Source organism: Haemorhous mexicanus, chromosome 18 (genome assembly GCF_027477595.1).
Source record: "Haemorhous mexicanus isolate bHaeMex1 chromosome 18, bHaeMex1.pri, whole genome shotgun sequence".
NCBI classification, from domain to species: Eukaryota; Metazoa; Chordata; class Aves; order Passeriformes; family Fringillidae; genus Haemorhous; species Haemorhous mexicanus.
This window is the reverse complement of record NC_082358.1, coordinates 8,204,629-8,223,663: the sequence shown is the minus strand read 5'-3', so window position 1 is coordinate 8,223,663 and position 19,035 is coordinate 8,204,629. Positions and strand designations below refer to the sequence as shown.

General features: G+C 58.5%; 1 protein-coding gene across 2 annotated transcripts; it reads left to right on the top strand.

Annotated features, from left to right (window-relative positions):
- The first annotated feature begins 4,221 nt into the window (after window positions 1-4,221).
- On the top strand, window positions 4,222-17,480 carry KIAA1755 (KIAA1755 ortholog). 2 transcript variants are annotated; one of them, XM_059862563.1, is made up of 15 exons: window positions 4,312-4,496; window positions 7,189-7,386; window positions 7,877-8,800; window positions 9,044-9,164; window positions 9,273-9,437; window positions 9,978-10,101; window positions 10,407-10,524; window positions 11,153-11,239; window positions 11,324-11,440; window positions 11,767-11,865; window positions 12,122-12,270; window positions 13,182-13,320; window positions 13,581-13,703; window positions 14,288-14,479; window positions 14,559-17,480. In XM_059862563.1, the coding sequence occupies exons 1-15, from the start codon at window positions 4,494-4,496 to the stop codon at window positions 15,543-15,545; spliced, it is 3,546 nt and encodes a 1,181-aa protein (XP_059718546.1). In that variant the 5' UTR covers window positions 4,312-4,493; the 3' UTR covers window positions 15,546-17,480. The 2 variants fall into 2 exon arrangements, with proteins under 2 accessions (XP_059718547.1, XP_059718546.1); XM_059862564.1 differs by having other exon boundaries at window positions 4,222-4,496; window positions 7,877-9,164.
- Window positions 17,481-19,035: the final 1,555 nt, after the last annotated feature.

Here is a 19,035-nt window from a genome sequence, read left to right as displayed (position 1 = left end):
AGTAAATGCTTACCACGCTTGTATGAGTGGCTACGGCTTTTGAAAGGGGCACTGCAGTCACTGTCAGCTCTGGGACCTGGGTAAGAGAGACATGGCAAGGATGGTGCCTGCAGAGAGGGACCAACCACCCAGGGAAGAGCTGTGTCCCAGAGGCACCCACCATCACCACCTACAGGTTTTGACTCTCCATTAGTGCCAGCCCAATCCTTCACTGGGAGCCAGGAGCCCGTGGGCAGAGCTCCTTTGGTCCAGAGCTCCTTTTGCCCAGAAAGAAACATGCAAGAACAGAGGAGAAAGGCAAAAGACCAAATCCCCACTCACAGCCTCCTTGGCATTGTGACCCTTCCTGTCACCCATCATCAGCTCTTATCTGGATCTTGCTCAGTTCAGAGCAAGAGCTCCCAAACCTGCTGGGTGACAACCCCGTCTCACTGAAGGGTGGCATCAAAACAACATTCAAGATGTTCAGGAAGAGCATGGAGGAAGCAGAACTCTTCCATAAGGAGAAATGAAATTGTATAAGGAATAGCATAGAGAGGAAGCAAAACCAGGAAGTCTTCCCCCTGGCTTTGAACAAATTTTGAACTTGAACTGAAAAAAAAGCCTTCAAAGAGCTGAACTCTGACCAAACACTGCTGTGTTTGGCAAGGAGCAGCCAAAACCACATCTAAAGCTCAACATATGTGCCGGTCCCGGTAGTGCTTCCTGCAAGTGGTGACAGAGGGATTGGAACATGACATCCTGCCCTGCTGGCCCCAACCCTTTGGACAGGTAAAGGCTTCTCCTGCTGAGCTGCTCTGCCTGTTCTGGAGTGCTGGGTCTGCTCCACTGGGGAAAGGCTGGCTCCCTCAGGCTGCTGGAGAAGGAATGGGAATGGTCAGGTGGGAACCAGGAGCCCAGGAGGACAGGGACTTGCAGGAGTCCTGTGCTGCTTCTGTCCTTTGCAGGTCAACACCCCTCTCTCCACTGTCCATAAGCCTCCCCGTGCTCCCCAGGTCAGAAGTTCCTTTGGCCCCACACGCTCCTCAGCACGTGTGGGCAGTTCCCCATCCTGTCCCAGCTCTTTCCACATCTCTCTCATGGTGCCATGGCTCAAGCCCCCCTGCAGCCACGTGCTGGGGCTACCCAGGGATGACAGGAGCTGGGTTGTGGCTGTGAGCAAGGACACCAGCCATTTTTGCCATCTGCAAGGAAATCCAGACACATCTGTGTTCCCTGGTGCCATAACCAGCCCAGGAATTCCCCTGGTAGCTTGTACCAATGCCAAAGACATGACTGCTGCTGCTCTCCAGCCTCACACTGGCAGGTGTATGTGGGCTGGGGAAGCACCAGGGAAAACCCGTGGAGACAGGAAGAAAATTGAGAGCAGGCTGCATGGGTTTGGAGAGAACATGGAAAGAGAAGTCATCAGCCCAAAAGAAAACCTCCCTTACCCATTTCCAGCCAGGATAAGTTCATTGTCACCCACAGAACTGGGCTGTGGTCAGGACTTGTGGCAACTGTGGTTGTCCCTAGACCAACAGGGACTTCACCAGAACTCGGAGAAACCCTGTCATCAAGGTGTGGGGAGCTGTGGCTCCTGCCCACTGCACCGCATATGGTGTCAAAGCCTGATGCTGTCCACTATCACCTGCACATCTCTGACAGCCTCTGACCCAGCAGCAACTAAAAATACAGCTGAGGAACATGTGGGGGCTCCTCCACAGTTGTTTTCCCAGCTGCAGGCTCAGCATGACCCAGCCTCATCTGTTCTTGGAGCTGGGAGGGCTCTGGGTCAGCATGGGGCCACTGCTGACGCAAGCCCTGACCACTTCATCCAGCAGAGACAGCAGGGATACCCAGAGACCCCAGAGCTCACAGACTGAGAGCCCCATGGGGCACAGACAGCAGCAGATGTGGGCATGGCCCCTGGATGTGGGGATGTGGGCAGGAGCCACCAGGGTCCCACCGGCAGCCAGCCCCAGAGACCAGCCCTGATGCTGGGCTCAGCGCTCTCACCCTCCCTCTACCCCAACATCCCAGTGACAGCCCAGGGGACCCTTGGGACCAGCACTGTACTCAGTGTGTCTCCCCCTGCCAGGGGCTGCATTCCCCCAGACAGGCGGGCTCCTCTCACAGCACGCCAGCTTGTGACACAGTCTGGGAGCCTCATGGGAGACAAAAGGGGACACAGAGAGCCAAAGGGGTTGATTTTGCAGAAAAGTAAAAATAAAAATGCAAGAATGGTGACCTTGAGCAGAGCCTAGGGGGATCTGAATGGTGGCTCTGTGCCGGCAGAGGGGCAGGGCAAGAGGCCACATGCAGCCTGTCCCAGCAGCTGCTTGGGACAAACAGGACATGGAGAACAGAAGCATCAGAGGAGGGTGAGCTCATGGGGTGAGGGGCCCCGGGGGCACCCGGGTGGCCCCCAGAAGCTCTGTCTTTTGCTGGACTTGCTACCCAGCACCCTGACTCTCAGCCTTGCTGTCTGAGGCTGGGCAGAGGGCATGGGGAACTGCTTTGGGAGATGTGGGGTTGCAAAGCTGGACCTGCTGGTTACCTCTGCATGTTGGCCCAGCTGAGCACAGGTGGCAAGAGACATCTCAAGGTGCAGATGGGGAGCTGCTGCTCTGGGTGCAGGGTGGTGGGGTCCCTCTGGGCTCAGCTCCACATCTCGCTCTTCCTGCTTACCAGTACCATAGCGGAATTGATCCGTTGTGCTGGTCCAGGACACAGTCACACTGTCCTCCTCCCTGCCCTCAACGCCCTCTCCTGGCCCTGCTATCCATTAAGAGATGCAAGAGCCACCGCTCTTGGGTCCATTTCAGAGGTGACCATGCTATTACAAAAGGTCACAGCCTTGAGTTCACCTTCCCCTGCACACAGAGGAACTATGAGAAACCTGAAGCTGGTAAGTGAACTAGCACAATTACAGGAGAAATTGGCCGCTGTTGGGATGGGGAGCTGCCCAGCTGGTCCCAGCTGGTACTGGGGATGCTGGCTTGGAGCCAAGGGCCAGTTCTGTGGTGGGCTCAGCTGGGCAGCCCAGCCTGGTACCCAGGGCCAAGCCTCTGCCCACCCACAGGACCAGCACTCGTGATCCATACAGGCAGCAGGAGGCTCTCACCAGCTCCCAAGGAAATGAGAAGCAAACGCGAAGGCCTCACTGGCGCCGTCCTCCCTCCCACACGCCAGCAGCCCAGCTGCACCTCCTCCCGTCTCGGCTTGTTTTCACAGCGTGTCCTTTGGCCGCTCGCTGATCCCTGGACAAATGTTCACTAGCAAGACAGCCCCGGCAGCCTGCAGCCCACGCTGAGGCTGTCCCACCCGCCCTGGTGCTTTCCCAGCCCCAGTCCCGGCCTTGAGCCCATTCCCACGAATGCAACAGTGGAAATGATTGCAGCCTGAGTAAGGCGCAGAGAGGCTGAGAGTGCTGGACGTTGTGCAGGGCTGGCAGAGCTGGTGATGCTGTGCCCACAGTGCCTCGGATTGGGAGAGCTGTGCCCAGCATGCCCGGGTTTGGGAGAGGTGTCTGTGCCCAGGACGGGCAGAGCTGTGTGAAGCAGTATTTTGCCTTAGGAGAGAACAAATCTGTGGCTTTGGCTCTTATACTGGTTGTTTTTGTACAGTTCTGGTTGCTGAATCCCACAATCCTGCCCGTCAGTAGGTCCTTCCCATCCCTGGAACAGTTTAAAGTCCCAAGAGAGGCACTCACTGTCCTGATGCTGCGCTTTTGGGGCAACTCAGGAGTGGGAACTGGGAGCATGGCATCCATCCTGGACATAGACCACTGCGGAGGGATCACACTGATCCTGGGTGGATTGGAAAAGAGGGGCACCCTCGCACAAAACGCCTGTATGAGCACATCTGCACAAGTTTACAAACACATGTGTTCACACATGCACACATACACACACATGCACATATAGCTCTGCGTGTTCCCGATGTGTTCCAGGACCCTTTGCCTGGAGCTGCTCGGGGGGGCCGGCGGGGGCTGGGGGAGGACCCCCGGTACAGTCCCCTCCTGCACCCGCTCGGGATCTCTTTCTCCCTCCACTCCGATCCCATCCCATCCCGGGGGCCGCCCGCGGGGACACACAGGGGGACTGTCCCCGGGGGGCCGCGTCTCGGGAGCGTACTGGGGGCTCCCGCCGGCGGGCACAGGAAAGCGGCCCGCCGCCCCCCCGGCTCTGTCCGGGCCACCCCCGCCAGCCCCCTCCCTCCCCTCCCCCGCCCCGCCCCGCTCCCGCTTTCTTCGCCTTTTCTTTCTTTTCCTTCTTTTTTTTTTTAGTTTCTTCTTTTTTCCCCCAGAAGAGGCGCGGCGGGCGGAGGGGGCCGGGGGGGCCGGGGCTGCCCGCCCCCGCCCGCGGCTCCGGAGGCGCCGGCGCCGGGAAGAGCCGCCGGCGGAACGGGGACCGGCCGGGAGCCCCGGGCCGGGGAGAGCCGGCGAGGAGGAGGAGGGACGGGACGGTCGGTGCGGCGGCCCCCGGCGCCTCTGCCATTTCCTGGGAAACATGGTAATCCCTGGGGTAATCCCTCTCCCTGCCACTGCCCCTCCCCGTGGCTGCCGATCCCGCGGGCACCGGGTGGGCAGAGGGTGGGCAGCGGGAGCGACAGCACGGGGAGGTCGTGAGTGAAGGGGGAGGGAGGCGCAAAGGCAGAGGTGGGTGTGGAGGTGGGTGTCAGGGCAGAGGTGGGTGGGAAGGCAGAGACAGATGTGAAGGTGGAGGTTGAACAAGGCTGGATATCAGGTGTAGAAGAGGACGTGACCGTGGCCGCTTGGGCAGGTGTGTGCGGGGCTGCTTCCTGCGATGCTTAAACTTCCCTTCAAAGTTTGTGAGGGGGATGGCGTGCAGCGGCTGGGAGCTGCTGTGTGAGCCGTGCCAGCGCAGGGGACGCTCGCAGACCGATTGGATCGTTCCTCACCGCAGCCGGCACGTGCCGTTGCCCCGGGCTCTGTGCTGAGCGCAGCCCCCGCTCTCGGCCAGGCTGAGCGCTTGCATCGTGCCCTGCCAAAGCTGGTGACAGCAAGGGCTGCGTAGAGGCAGAGGAATTGGTATTCAGGACTGGTCCCAGGCTCAAACCTCTCCTTCCTGTGCAGTGGGAAGAAAGGAGCTACAGCTGAGTCACCCTGTGGCTTCGGGCATGGGTTAAACAACTTTACCACAGCAAAACCCCAAAGCCCAGCCCGTCTTGTTGATGTAAACCAGTTTAAAAATATGGGTATTTGGGGAGAAATATCAATCTCTATTTAACAGCACTTTGGCTTATTAAAATGGAAATAGCTTTGCAAATGTAAATCTCCTTATGCTCCCTAATGCCTTTGTTCCAACTCCCTCCCAGCTGGTGGAGGGGCTGCTTTTGGATTCCTATGGGCTCCTGGCCGGCCCGGATGCAGCTTCGCCGACGAACTTGGAGCTGCTGCACCATGGTTACCCCATAAAGCCTCCCCCAGTGATGAAGTGCTTTGTGACACTCCATGAAAACATTTTTAGTCAGTCATTCCCGGCCAAAATATTCCCCAGCACAACTTGGGCTGTGTCTGGTGCCTCTATCAGTCCCTGGTTCTCTCCTGACACTGGCTCACACAGTCCCTACCACTGGATGAAGTCCTGGGTGATAAGACAACAGGAAACAGCCTCAAGTGGTGCCAGGGGAGGGTTAGACTGGATACTTGAGAAAAATTTCTTCACTGAATGAGTTGTCAAGCACTGGCACAGGCTGCCCAGGCAATGGGGGAGTCACCACCCATGGGAGGATTTAAAAGACTGTTGGAGGCAAGGCAGGCAGTTCTGGCTCATCTCTCATGGCAGCATTCAGAGCTGGATGGATCCTCCTGTGCTGTTGTGGCTCCTTGCCTTAGTGTTGAGACGGGGAGGAAGTCCAGCTGGGTAGTGCTGGGCATGGAGGTGGTGAGCACCCAGTTGGGTTCAGCACTGGGGACCAGGTGGCTGCCCCAGGGCCCCAGTGGGGCAACATGGAATGGGGTGTTGGGCTTTGCCCTTCATCAGGGATTTTCCAGAGTAAGGTCTCCAGTCCATTCTAGGAACTGTACACAAGTACACATAAGACAAAACTTGAGGAGAAAGGTCCAAGGGCAGAAAGCCTGGGCAGGAAACACAGTGGCAGATCAAGGCCCTGAGAAGGGACTGCCTCCTCTTTTGTCTGGCTCTCTGGCTTCTCCTGTCAGGTGCAGGGGCAGGAGATTCCTGCGCCGAGACATGGAAAAAAGTCATGAAGAATTAACCAGAGCATGACTGCAAAGTGCTTTAGCTAAAGCGCATTAAAACTAATTAAGCTGAATTAACCGTGGCCCTTTTGTCTCTGTATGGGCTCCTGGACCAGGGATTAGCTGCCTGAAAGTAATGCTCACCTTGAGCTAATCCCACGAGACTTCCTGGGGGCTCTTATGGGAGCAGGACCCAGCTGCTTGGAGGATGCTCCTCTTCCCCACTCGCCAATGAGGTTCCCTTGACAGGTGTGCCAGACTCATCCCTGAGCTGCCTGGAGCACAGCCCGGGCATCATGGGAGCTGTGGGATGGCTTCTCTCCATGTACCAGCCGTGCCACACAGCCGCCAGCTCCTGCAGCACTGAGAAAATGAACCGGGAACTGCTGGTCCGCAGGTGGCACAGCCCCAGTGTCCTCACCCTGCTCTGGGGCAGTGTGGGGGGATGCAACGCGGCAGAATGCTTCCCAGAAAATACAGGAATAATTTTGAGTTTGGCGAATTCAGCAATGAGTCTGGATCAAAACACCCTATCCATCTTCAGATGTTTGTCCTTCCTCCCATCTGCTGCATTCCTGCAGCGAGCTGAGGAGCCCGGCACAGCCCCACGATCTGTCTGGTCTGACTCCTCTTAACCCCTCGGCTGCTGCGGCTCCTCCGCCTCCACATGGCTGGCGGCCGAGCAAGGCGGCTGCTGCCTCGGGGCTTCTCCCAGGCACCTTAACCACAGCCCGGCGCTGGGAACCGGACCCGCCCCGCCTGCGCCGTGCTTGCTGTGCTCCACTCCTGGCTCCTCCCGTTTCCAGCCCAGGAGGGTTTGGAGCCCCTGAGCTCAGCAGCATTGCCAGTGAGGGCGTCCCAGGGCCCCGACAGTGGCACAGTGCAGCGTGGTATGGTGGGCAGAGACAGCTGGTCAGGAGGAACGGTGTCCCCACTGCGGGGCCACTCTCCCACCAGCGACACTTGCCTCTCTCCCGCAGGATGCCGGGTCACTGGATGCGGCGGTGCAAAGTGCTCTCCAGGCCCTCTACCCGCCCTTCGAAGCCACAGCTCCCACCGTCCTGGGCCAGGTGTTTCGGCTGCTGGAGACCAGCTACCAGGGGGATGGGCTCTGCTGCCTGCTCCAGTTCCTCATCCCGGCCAAGCGGCTCTTCGAGCGCCTGCGGCAGGCGGCCTGTGTAAGCCCCGTGCCCCACAACGGTGCCCCCATGAGCCACTCCCAGACACGGGGGGTTTGCCCTAAGGAGTCCTGCCTGCACAGGCACGCTGCCCTGTGGGCTCCCTCCCTGCACGTCCACTCCTTGTCCCATCTGCTCCCTGCAGAGGGGACCGCACAACCAGCTCCCCGGGATTTGTCCAGCATATGTGGTCCCTGCAATAAGGGCAGGGGAACTCTGGGGTCATCTTGTCTTGATCCTAGAGAGGCTTAAACAGGGGTTTTCCCTCTGTAAGCACATGGGTAGACTCCACACTGTGGGAATAGCCGTGGCTCAGGGTGGGCTTGCAGGGCTGTGCTGGAGGGGCTTGGTTCAGGGACGTGCATTGGGTCACCAAGCACTTTCATCCTCATGGAAAGCACGGGGCCGGGCAGCAAGAGCGTGTGGGGGTGGCTGGAAGGCACAGAGCTGGCAGGGCTCCCTCATGCACTGTGTTCTTTCTCCTTCCCAGGCTCCCTACTTTAACCGCATCTTTCTCCATGAAGGCTGGCCCTTATGTCTGCACGAAAAGGTGGTTGTGCACCTCGCACCGCTCAACCCCCTCCTGCTGCGCCCTGGGGACTTCTACCTGCAAGCAGAGCCCTGTGAGGAGCACACAGCACGTGTCACCATCAAGCACCTCTCCCTGGACCTGCGCTCCGTGGAGGAGACACCTGTCCCCGAGGCCACCCACGCTCTGCTCTTCACCAATGCATGGCTGGAGGAGGTGAACAGCAGCTGGGCCGGAGCTCCCCTGCACACCTGCCTGGTGGCCACTGAGAACGGTGTCACCCCACTGCCATGGAGCCGGATTGCCACGCCTGAGTTCACCGACAAGCCCAGGGCTGGAGCTGATAGTGTACCCCCTGGTGCCTGGCATGAACCTGCTCCTGAGACTGCACCTGTCACACTTGTGCCCCATGGCACAGCAAATGTCCCCATACCCTACAGCAACATTGTGGGCACCATCCCAGGCTGCAAGGCCACCTCTCGGAAGTCAAGCCAGGGTCGATACCCGGGACTGATCAAGGTGGAGCAGGCAGGTCTGCGGAAGAAGCCGGCCACGCTGGCTGTGCCCAGTCTCAGTGAAATCATCAGCCAGAACCTGGAGGGGGAGTATGTGGACCTGCTGGAGCAATCCCAGGAGGACTTGGACGTCCTGACCACATCCCTGTTGCCCACCTGCCTTCCAGGGAGCATAAGGGCTGGGGCTGATGAGATGCTCCCCTGGGCAAATGGGGGATCAGGAGCAGATTCTTGGCCCTGTGGGGGAGCACTGAGCTCAGAGGAGAGTCCCTGCAGCCCGTGCCTGGGGAGGAAGATAAGCCAAGAGCCAGGGTCACATGGCCCAAAGTGCCGCCAACGTGACTCCTACATGGCCGCGCTGCAGAACCCGGTGAGCTTCGGCTCTGGGCTGATGGCAGCCATCCTGGAGGAGCCAGATAGCCCTGGCTCCGAGCTGCCCCCTGCCACCCCCCGTGAGACCCCCGCGCAGCACAGGAAGGGGGCTGGCAGCCCCATGCTCCTCACCCACCAGTCCCGCCGAGCGACTCCTGGGGTGTCAGGGCGAGGGGGGTTGGTGCAGCGGGGCAGCCCCCGGCTGCCCCCAGGTTCCAGCCACAAGTTCTCCTTCCTGAAGGGCACGCGGCACAGGGCAGCCCCCGAGGAGGAAAGAGTCAGCAGCCAGCACGAGGGGGCCTGGAAGAAGATGTCGGCCATCTACTCGCCCAGGATGGGCAGAGCCAGGGCAGCAGGGAAAGGTAACATCCTCTGGGGCTGCAGCACCTGACCAGGCTCTGCTGGGGCTTTGCTGTTCCTCTGCTTCGTTGAGTGTCACCAGCTTCCCTCTCCTCTATCCCTGTGCACAGGTACGAATGCAGCCACTGCTGCTCCTGTGGAGGAACGGTCTCTGGAAAGTTCCAGCTGCAAGAATGGTCCCTCTGTGCCCAGCACTGGCACTGCTGGTCGGGAGCCTCCAGCCTGGCAGGACCTGCATGCTGGGCTGCTGCGCTCAGGCATCATCTGCCTGCCAGGTACTGCTGGCACCATGAGCCTGGGGAATGGGCGGGAGAGGCCTCTGGATGGAAACACAGGCTGCTAGAGAGAGTGTTTTGGAGGAAGGTTTCAGGGCTTTGCTGGAGGCCAGAAATACTCCAAGTGGAAAATTTTTTTTCAGCTAGGCAAAAACATTAAAAACATAAATGCCGGCAGCCTGTGCAGAGCAGCTGCCCTGGTCCCAGCCGCCCCAAGCCCTCCCACACCATTCCTCTCCAATGAAGCTGTTCAGCTTTAGCTGCCAAACACTAAACATTTGGCTCCTTCTTTTTCCCAAGAACCAAAAAGCAGTAACAAAACCCATCTTCTTCTCAGGAAAAACATCCCCAGCAGCTCTGGAATTCCAGACATTTATGCCAAGAGCCCCCCCTGGGCTGGCTTTCCCCCTTCTAAAGGGCCAGAGGGGCTGCATCATGGCAGGCTGAGCTGAGGCAGCACTGATGGTTACCCCAGCCCATTGTGGAGTGCTCAGGTCTGGCAGGTAGCTGCCAGAGGAGTCACTCACCCTTTCTCCACAGGGAGTTCAGACAGGCTGGGCAGGGCCCTCCTCCTGGTGACCACCAGTGGCAGTGCCTGGCGGGCTGCGTGGTGCTCAGCTGCCGAGCTGGCAAGGCTCATCCTCTGCCTCTCCTCCCTCCCCAGGTAAGAGCCAGCAGGATCTTCCAGGGACCCCCAGCTTCTGCCTGGCTCAGGGCTCCCAGGCTGTGTTGGGATGGATACCCAGCATCCCACACACTCTGGTTTGGGCATATCCCTGAGGTCCCTGGACCATGCCGCTGCCAGTGGCACATGCTCTGAGCCCTTGGCAGGGACATCGCACAGGGATAAGGCCACTGCCTGTGGCTGTGGGTTCCTGCCTGCCTGGGGGTGCAGAATGTGGGAGGGGGCTTTGAGAGAGCCCTGCCCCAGCGAAGGACCCCCACTCCTGCTGTGTTTCCCCTCTCTAGGCAAGAAGTGAAGAATGGTGAGAGGCGAGAAGCGAAGGATGTTGGGCTGACAGTTGTGGTGGATGCCAGGAAGCAGCCACCCGCTCCTGTCCTGTTCTCAGCCCTCCGCTCTGTCCAGGTATGCCAGGCTGTGTGTGCCTGTGCCATAGGTATGCCAGGGGTGTCCCTCTCTGGGAGGGAGTGCTGCCACCCTTTAGGGGTCCCTCAGAACCTCCCCTGTGCTCGCTCTCCATGTGATTCCCAAAGGTCCCTTCCGAGCCCTGCCATCACCTGGCAGGTGTCACCAAGAGCCCTCCAGCATCCTCATATGTGAATTCACCATGAAATGGGCTCCGAAGTGGCAATCCACTGTCGTGGCAGAGTCCTTGTGCCAGTGCCCAGGTAGTGCCACAGGAGTGTCCTGTGCTGTCCAGGGGCTATGGAGTCCCCCCGCCACAGCCTTTGTATGCCCAATAAAACCCATGTTGGCCCTGATGCTCCTCACATGGAGAAGTGTCACTGGTGTCAGAGAAGGGGTTCACTCATGAGGCTCTTCCCATGGTCCTCTGCCAGGGAGGCAAGGTGGCTGGGACAAGCTCATGGCCTGATGGAGATGTTTCCCTCTCCCACACCAGTGAGAGTGGGAGCGTTTTCCTTTGCAATGAGCTCACCAGCCTCAGCTGACCCAGGAAAACCCTGCACTGCCATGGGTAACCTGAGGGCTGCATGTGGGGTTTGCTCTGGTGATTCTCCCCTGCCTCCCACAGAGTGTGTCTCCAGGCTGCATTCACAGCATGCTGCTCCTGGCTGAGAAGGAGCTGGTCTCCCACCGTGAGAAGCTGTCTGGGGTGCAGGTGAGCCTGTCCCCGTCCCCTGAGCTGGTGCAATAGGGGGCTGTTCTCTGCTCCAGGCAGCCTTACAAGCACTGTGCCCTGCAGGTGGAGACTCTGACATCGCTGAAGGCTCTGGGCCGCCACGTCGACAGCTCCCAGCTGCCCCCAGAGCTGGACGGTGCCTTCCCCTACTGCCACGGCGAGTGGGTTCAATTCTTCCAGGTGTCTGTTACCACGCCATGAGCCATTGCCTCACCTTCCCCGTGTCCCTCTGTCCCCACTGCGTCTTATGTGTCCCACACACATCCCTGGAAAAGCAACAGGAAGGGCTGGGAGAGGGGAATGAACAAGAGAGCTCTGAGCACGGGAGGGTTAAGCTCCTTCCTATGTGCTCCTGCCTGCAGCTGTCCATCCACCTCCTCACTCCCTTCCTCATCAGCTTTAACCCAGTGCCTCACAGTATTTCCTGCTCTGTCCTGGCACTTCTCCTCCTCCTTCTCCTCATGGACAGGCTGCCCCCACTGACCCACGGTGTGTGTCCCCCACAGAAGCTGCAGCCCTTCACAGCCAGCCTCAGGCGGGCATCAGAGCTGCTGCAGCACTGCATCCAGGAGCTGCGGAACACCGACGCACTGGCTGGGACACAGGTAACAGGGGTGGCAGCACCACAGGCTAGGGACATTCCCAACGAGCCCATCTGCAGTGCAGCCATAGCAGCTTTTCCCTCCAGTTCCCCAAAACTTGGCATAACCATTCCCAGACTGGCTGCTCCTGGCCACAGGGCTATTCCCTGTCGCCTGTGCTCCTGCCTGGGGAGCAGCCCCAGATACCCGTCCTGTGCTGGCTGAGACCCCAGGTGAGGCCCCAGGTAAGACACTTGTCTGACCCTCCCTTTCTCCACAGGATGCAGCTGCAGGCATCAGGAGGCACCAGGAGCTGATGCAGAAGGTGCTGAATGACCCTCAGCTGGTGCGGGTGCAGCGCGAGGGGGGATTCCTGCTGGCCAGGCTGCGCAGGGAGGCTGCCCGCCTCTGCGCCTCTGACCACATCAGGTAGGACTGGGCAGTTCCACTGTCAGGGGGTGCCAATGCCAGGAACCCCCGGTCCTGCTGGCTGACACAGCCACCTCCCCATGGACAGCCTGGTCCCCATGAGCCAAAGCTATTTCCATGGTCAGTCCTGCTCTAGAAGCATGGACCACATGTCTGGGACAGCCCATTGCAGGAGTCCCCTCATCCTCACTGGTGCCAGATCCCTGAGAGGGTCTCCTGCCCCAGGCCAGGCCAGATCTGTCATGCTGTGCAATGCCGGCAGCAGTGCCTTGGGCTGGGATCGGGAAAAGCCACTAGATGGGGCCAAGTCCCGGCCATGCCGCGCCCAGCCAGCTGTGCCGTGCTGTGCTCCTCTGGCCATGTCGTGATCGTCCGGTGATGTGCACTTGTCTGGCCGTGCCACACTCATCCAGTGATGTGACAATCTGGCTGTGCATGGCTCCTCTGGCCATGCTGTAGTCATCCAGTAACGTCACCCCCACCTGGACGCGCCATACTCATCCAGTGATGCCGTAATCTGGCCATGCCGTTACTCATCCAGCCATGCTGTAACTGGGCCATTCCATACTCACCCGCTGATGTCGCTGTTGGCCGGGAATGCTGCACCCATCTGGTGATACAGCACTGCTCCAGCCATGCCATGCTGCTCCACAGTCATGCACTGAGGCAGCACTGATCCACTGCTCCCTCCTGCTCCCTTCTCTCAGTGGGGCTGGGCTGTACTGATAGACGGGGCTTTCCCATCCCATGGTCCCTGCTATCCATTTGCTCCATGGGTTGGGAAGATGTCCGGGTGCCTTCAAGGCTGGGGTCAGGAGATGGGCAAGAGACCTGCTTCCTTCCACTTTGTGCATCTGTGAGCTCACCTGGTAGCACCTGGCGCTGATGGCCCCTCTCCTCCCAACGCGCAGGACCGGTATGGAGTTGGCTGAGGGGCTGTATAGTCAGCTGGAGGAAGAACTTCACAGCCTTGTGTCCCAGTCCAACAGCTGCCTGGAGCACCTGCAGTTCCTCCGCAAGGTCCGGGAGCTTGAGACTGAGTTTGGCAAGGTGAGCTGGGTGTCCCTGGGGTGTCACAAGTTGAAATTGCCCTCTGTGGTGTTCCATGGTTGAGTGTTTTGGTCACATTTCCTTTATTTTTGATGATGATAGAAGCCTGGAGAATGGCAGGCTTTGATTTTCATTACAGGCGACTGTGTGTGACTGAGCCTGGGCTGGGATGCCGGGCCGGGGCAGGAAGAGGAGGTGCTGTGGACACGCTGCTGCTGCTGTGGCTGGTCCCTCCTCATCCCTGTTCTGCTCTCTCACAGTTGGGGTCCTGGCTGGATGGGGAGGCAGCAGCTCGGCTGCAGGAGATGGGCACCGAGGACTGGAGTCCCGACAGCTGCCAGGGCTCCACCGAGCACTTCACGGAGTTCCTCACCCAGGCCACAGTATGTCTGGAGGGGCTTTTCTGTAACAGACATCCCCTGGGTTTGGAAAGAGGCTTCTGGGCAGAACTGGGTGTCCCTGATCTGTTGAGTCACACTGCAGTTGTCAATCTCAGCACTGTGGGGACTCTGGGTAGTCCTGCTCCAATGAGGGGGTGACTGTGCTGTTCCTTGATGTGTGCTGGGCTGGGACTGCTGTCCCCAACCCTTGCTGCACTCCATCCATGCAGCTCCTTTTCCTACAAAGTCTGGGCATCCATCAGAAAACAAATAACATTGTGATGAGGATCTTCTGGTTCCCTGGATGTGTAGGCCCTTTAGTCACACACAGTGCAGGGAGGGTGAGGCATGGTGACCCCACTCAGGACAGGAGGTGCATTGGGTTCATTTTGAACCAGGCCCGGGCAGAGCAGAGATTTGGAGGATCCCATTGCTTTGTATGTTCTCACTTGCCCAGAAGTGTTTCCCATCCATCTGTAGTGGTGATGGATGGGCTAATGGCGATGCCAAGTGCTACCTGCAGTGCACGTATCCCAGGTCAGCACCATTCCCAAGTGTGGAGCTGTTCCTTCCTCCTGTCTGTGCAGGCTCGGTACCACCATGGCCTGACTCTGTGCCAGAAGGCAGCTGAGGTCCGAGGCAGGACGTTCCCCGAGGCAGATGCTTTCCAAGTGTCTGCAGCCCTTTTCCAGACAAAGCTGATGAGCTTCTCCCAGCAGCTGGAGCGGCGGCAGGCAGAACGGGAGCTGCTGCAGGAGCTCGTCCGGTTCTCCAACAAGGTGGGTGCAGGGGATCTTCCCCCACAGGACATGGTGCTGCTGGTGGCCACGAAAGCAGCCCCTCTCACCTCTTTTGTAGGTGGCAGGGCTGAAGCTGGACTGCCGGCAGTGCTCAGCCCGGGCGCAGCGCGGGGAGGGCCAGGCACTGCGGTGCCTGCAGAGATCCTTCCAGAAGCTCTCGGTGGAGTTCGCCCTGGAGAAGCTGAAGGAGATGAAGGCTCAGGTGCGCAGGATGCAGAGCAGCCAAGGGTTGGCAGCCTGGACAGAGGCACAGCACAGGTACCAGGAGACCCGGCAGATCCTGGAGGAGATGCTGGCTGAACTGCAGGAGGCCTGGGGAGCACAAGCTGACGGGCAGGGAGACTCCTCCAGCCCCCCCAGCCCAGGGTCTGCAGCTCCTCACATGGAAGTCCCTGTGTGCAGAGCAGCCTCCAGCCCCGAGCCAGCAGTGTTGGGGGGCAGGGAGTTGGCAGAGCAGCCAGAGACCAGCACTGAGGGGCCAGGACAGCCCCAGGGGCCGGGACAGTCCCAGCCCAGCACCAATCCTGGCTCCACGCTGGGTGTGGAGCAGAGCTCTCTGCAGCCCCACTGCCGGCTGGAGCCTCAGGGTGCCCGCGCCTCTCACCACCACATCTCTGCTGACACCCCCCATGCCAAACCCAAGAGCAAAGCCAGCCTGGGAGTGACAGGACACCAGGCCCAGGAGCGCAGCCAGCCCCGTCGGAGACGTCCCGTCACCCTGCCTCCCTGGACACGCTTCCCAGGAGCTGACCCACCGTGTCCTACTGCTGTGCCCCATGGAACAGCCTCAGACCCCAGCACAGCTGGTGCACCAGTGGGGCCACAGGCAGAAGCTGCCCAGTACTTCCAGATTTCCAGCCAGAGCAGTTTCTCCTCTGAAGACTCAGATTCACAGAACTCCATGGAAGAAGTCCCAGCAGCAAGCCTGGCTTTGCCCAAGGACCTCCAGAGTCCCAGAGCACCCTGCCCATCCGAAAAGGCCCACCAGATCATTTACCTGGAGAACCACCACACTGAAAGTTCAGCTAAAGCAAATGCCAAGTAACCAGTTCTTCCAGCTGGGGCTGTTTCTGTCCAACTGCATAAGTCTTGATCACAGACTGGATGAGACTTCCTATGCTCAGAGGTGGGATGCTGGAACTTCTTACCCCACCCTCAGTGCCAGAATCTTTGGTTCCCTGTTCTACCTGCCATGGATCAGCAGTAATTCCATCACCAGCTCACAGGGTTCATTCACAATCTACCAGATGTGTAGCAATCCTCCCATAAAGTGCCTTTATCCCTACCAGTGCCAGCCTTGTCTCAGGCAGTGGGGAGGGTTCCCACATTAGAAGCTGTGCCTGGAGCATCCTAGGGGAGTGCAGACCTGTGAGATGTTCCGGTCACTCACTGTACTCCCTGCTCCACTGGATGATTTTACCATCCCTGTGCTGCTGCTGCAGCCCTGGCTGAGCCCCAGCAGTGGGCCCTGGGTTTGTGTGTGCTCATTAGCACGGGACTAACTCCATTAACATTAATAAACCTGAAGAGAAGCACCTGGATGGTCCTCATGGAGGAGAGTGGGAAGTTGTGTCCTGCTGAGAGCCAGCTGCTGGGGTTCACACCCAGGTTCCAACTGTTCCAACCATCCCAGCACAGTGCCCACAGGCATCTGGTGGCACCAAGAATGCCCCCTGTGCCCCCTGCATGGGCTGTGCCCACAGCCTGGCTCTCCTACTTGCTGCCAGCACCTTGGCCCTGCTCAAAGGACCCTTTTGTAAGGGTTAAGTGCCGCAGTCTCCTGTTCTCCCACCCAGTGCATGAGCACAGTGGTGTCATCCTGCCCAGCCTCCCCACTCTGTTTTGGGAACGCACTGTCCTGAAGCCTTTGGGACCCGTTTGGTCTGGGTGCGACCCTGCCGATCCCAGTCCAAAGCAGCCCGAGGTCCCCAGAGACCCTGTCCCCGCAGGCACATCCCTGCTCTGCCTGTCCGGGCAGCCGGGAGGGGGTGATGGCAGGCGGGACCCTGAATGGCCGGGCCAGGCACTGACCGGCCGCCCCCCTGGGCAGCCACAGCATGAGCTAATCAAGAGACATCAGAGGAGAAGCGATCTCTGCCTTGGAGGCTGTTCCAGAAAAACACACTCCTCCTCCCAGCCCAGGGCGGTCATGGCTCGCACCCTGCGGGATGCTGCGCCTCGGCAAAGGGCACTCGCCCATCCCAGTCTGGCAGAGCATCACTCATACCCCCCTCAGCCTTGTTTTTGCCAGATCCCGAAGCCAAGCCCCGCTGAGCTCCTTACGGCCCCAGCTGCCCCCCGCAGGCGCCACGCTCCTCCTGTCTGGGTCATTACTGAAGCATTAGCGGGACCGACCCCGGCCCTGCCCTGTCGCAGGACCTCTGCCTGTCACCACTCCTGGTCCTACCCAATTGTCTGCTCTTTACTTCTCCCTACAATTTTTTTAGACTTCATCTTCCCCAGCTCAACACTGATTTCCCTACTGACAATCCTGTCCCTGCTCCACTTAAATCCTGGCTGCTGAGTCCATCCCATTCCTTTTGGTTTAAAAGAGCCCAGACAGGTCTGCACAGCCTGTCCTGTGGAGCCTAGAGTTCGTTCCATTCTCCAATAACGCCACATCCTGAGTGGCACCAAGGTCACTGAGCCAGGACATTTCTACCTCTTCGTGGTATGTCCCTGCTCCCCGTCCCCATGCCCTGCAGCTGCGTGTGCTCATGTGGCCAGTGCAAACCGTGCCCACCTGGATGGGACCCAGCTCACTGCCAGAGCCAAAAACCTTTTCTCCCTCCAGCATCATTCCAAGCCAAGCCTGACAGTTCCCTTGCTCAATTTTCCACTCTGTTAAGAGCTGATCTGCTGTATCCCCCCCCATTACAGCTTTTAGGTTGGAGAAATAGCACTTTCCAGTGAGAAGGAGAGTCATTTTTCAAACCAGATGGAATTATGATTCTTCCGAATAAAGCAAACAGTGACTTTCCTGTTGTTTTCTTTTTCCATAAGTAAAATAAAAAAAAGGATATTTTGCAAATCCTGAGTTTAACTGATAACAAAAAGGGGAATTTCCAGCCTGTGGCTGGAGAGTGAATAGTTTCCCTGGAAGGGTCCTGTGCACTCAAGAGCTGTCAGCACCCACAGCTGGATGGGCATACCCAGATCCCTCCTTTCCTCCTACCAAAAAGTGTTTTGCAACATTCTGGCAAAAATTTTCTTATCTCTGCTGATCCTTCAGCACATGATTTATGACTCCCAAGTTTGACCAATTAAGCCATAACCTTTCCAGAAAGGCAAGTGCAGGAGTTAATCAATGTCTCCTTTCCCTCATGAAATGGCAAAATCATTTGTCAGGAGCTGGCAGGGATCCAGCAGTGTGGGCTGGTCAGGGTCTGGCAGTGCCAGGATGCAAAGCACCCTCCAGCCTTGGAGGCAAACTCCCACAAAACCCCAGGAAATACTTTTTTCCAAAGGAAAAAAGGTCGAAAATGTTGGATGCAGCAGATGACAAAATGAGCTCAGGGAAGTGGAGGGCCCATCAGGAATCAGTCACAGATCCCTGCCCCAGGGAATGACCTCCTCTTCCCCATGGCAGTTCCTGGGTCAGCCATTCCCCCTGTGGTTGCTGAGTCCTGCCCAGCAGAGCAGACAGTATGTGGGTCAGAGCAGGGAGCTCTGACCAGAGACAGCCACAGCATTCTTCTTCCTCCTCCTTCTCCTCCTCACCACCAGATTCTACCAAGCTCTGCCCTGCGAACTGCAGGGGCTGCAGGGTCACTGGGTTCAATTGTGACAAGATAGAGCAAAGAGGAAAAACAGAAGAGGAAGAGCAAGAGGCACAGGGGTTCCCACACTCCCAGCCACTGCCACAGTTGTGCCCTGTCCCAGTCAATGAGGAAGTGTGGGAAATGGGTGACAAGGCAGAGATGCAGTGGCAACAGCATGTGGGAAAATTCAGAGCCCCCCACATGGGCCCCCCAGCAGTTCTGGTGCCAGCAAAGCCACCACAGGCCCATTCCTGTCCTGGCAGCCCCTGAACTGGGGTTCAGCCACAAAGAGCCATGGGAGTTCAGAAGCACAAATTGGGGGCTTGGTCCGTGCCACAATGGGAACAGTCTTGCCTGGATTTGTCCTCCTGGGTGACAGCCAGGGCAGTGGGTCTGGTTTCAGCAGGTAAACACAGAGGCAGCTCTGGGTGCAAGAGGCAGCTGAGCTGTGGGACAAGGACACCAGCTCAGTCCTGGCTTTGGGACGTGGCTGCAAGCAGAGGTATCCCAGAGAAGCTTCATTATCTCCAAGTGCTTGCTCTGGCAGAGCAAAAAGAGGTTTTGCCTGTCACTGAGCTGGGGTTGCTGGTGCTCTGGGAAGCTGCGGGATAGCCATAAGAAATGGAAAACCAAAAAAACCAGTGATACCAGAGGAAAACAGGAAGGGTGAGGGGTAACGCCAAAGGGTAGAGCTCCAAGGGCTGGACGTAACTCAATCTGATCTGAGCTGGCCAAGGAAAGGCCAACCCAGCTGCATTCCAAAATCCCAGCTGT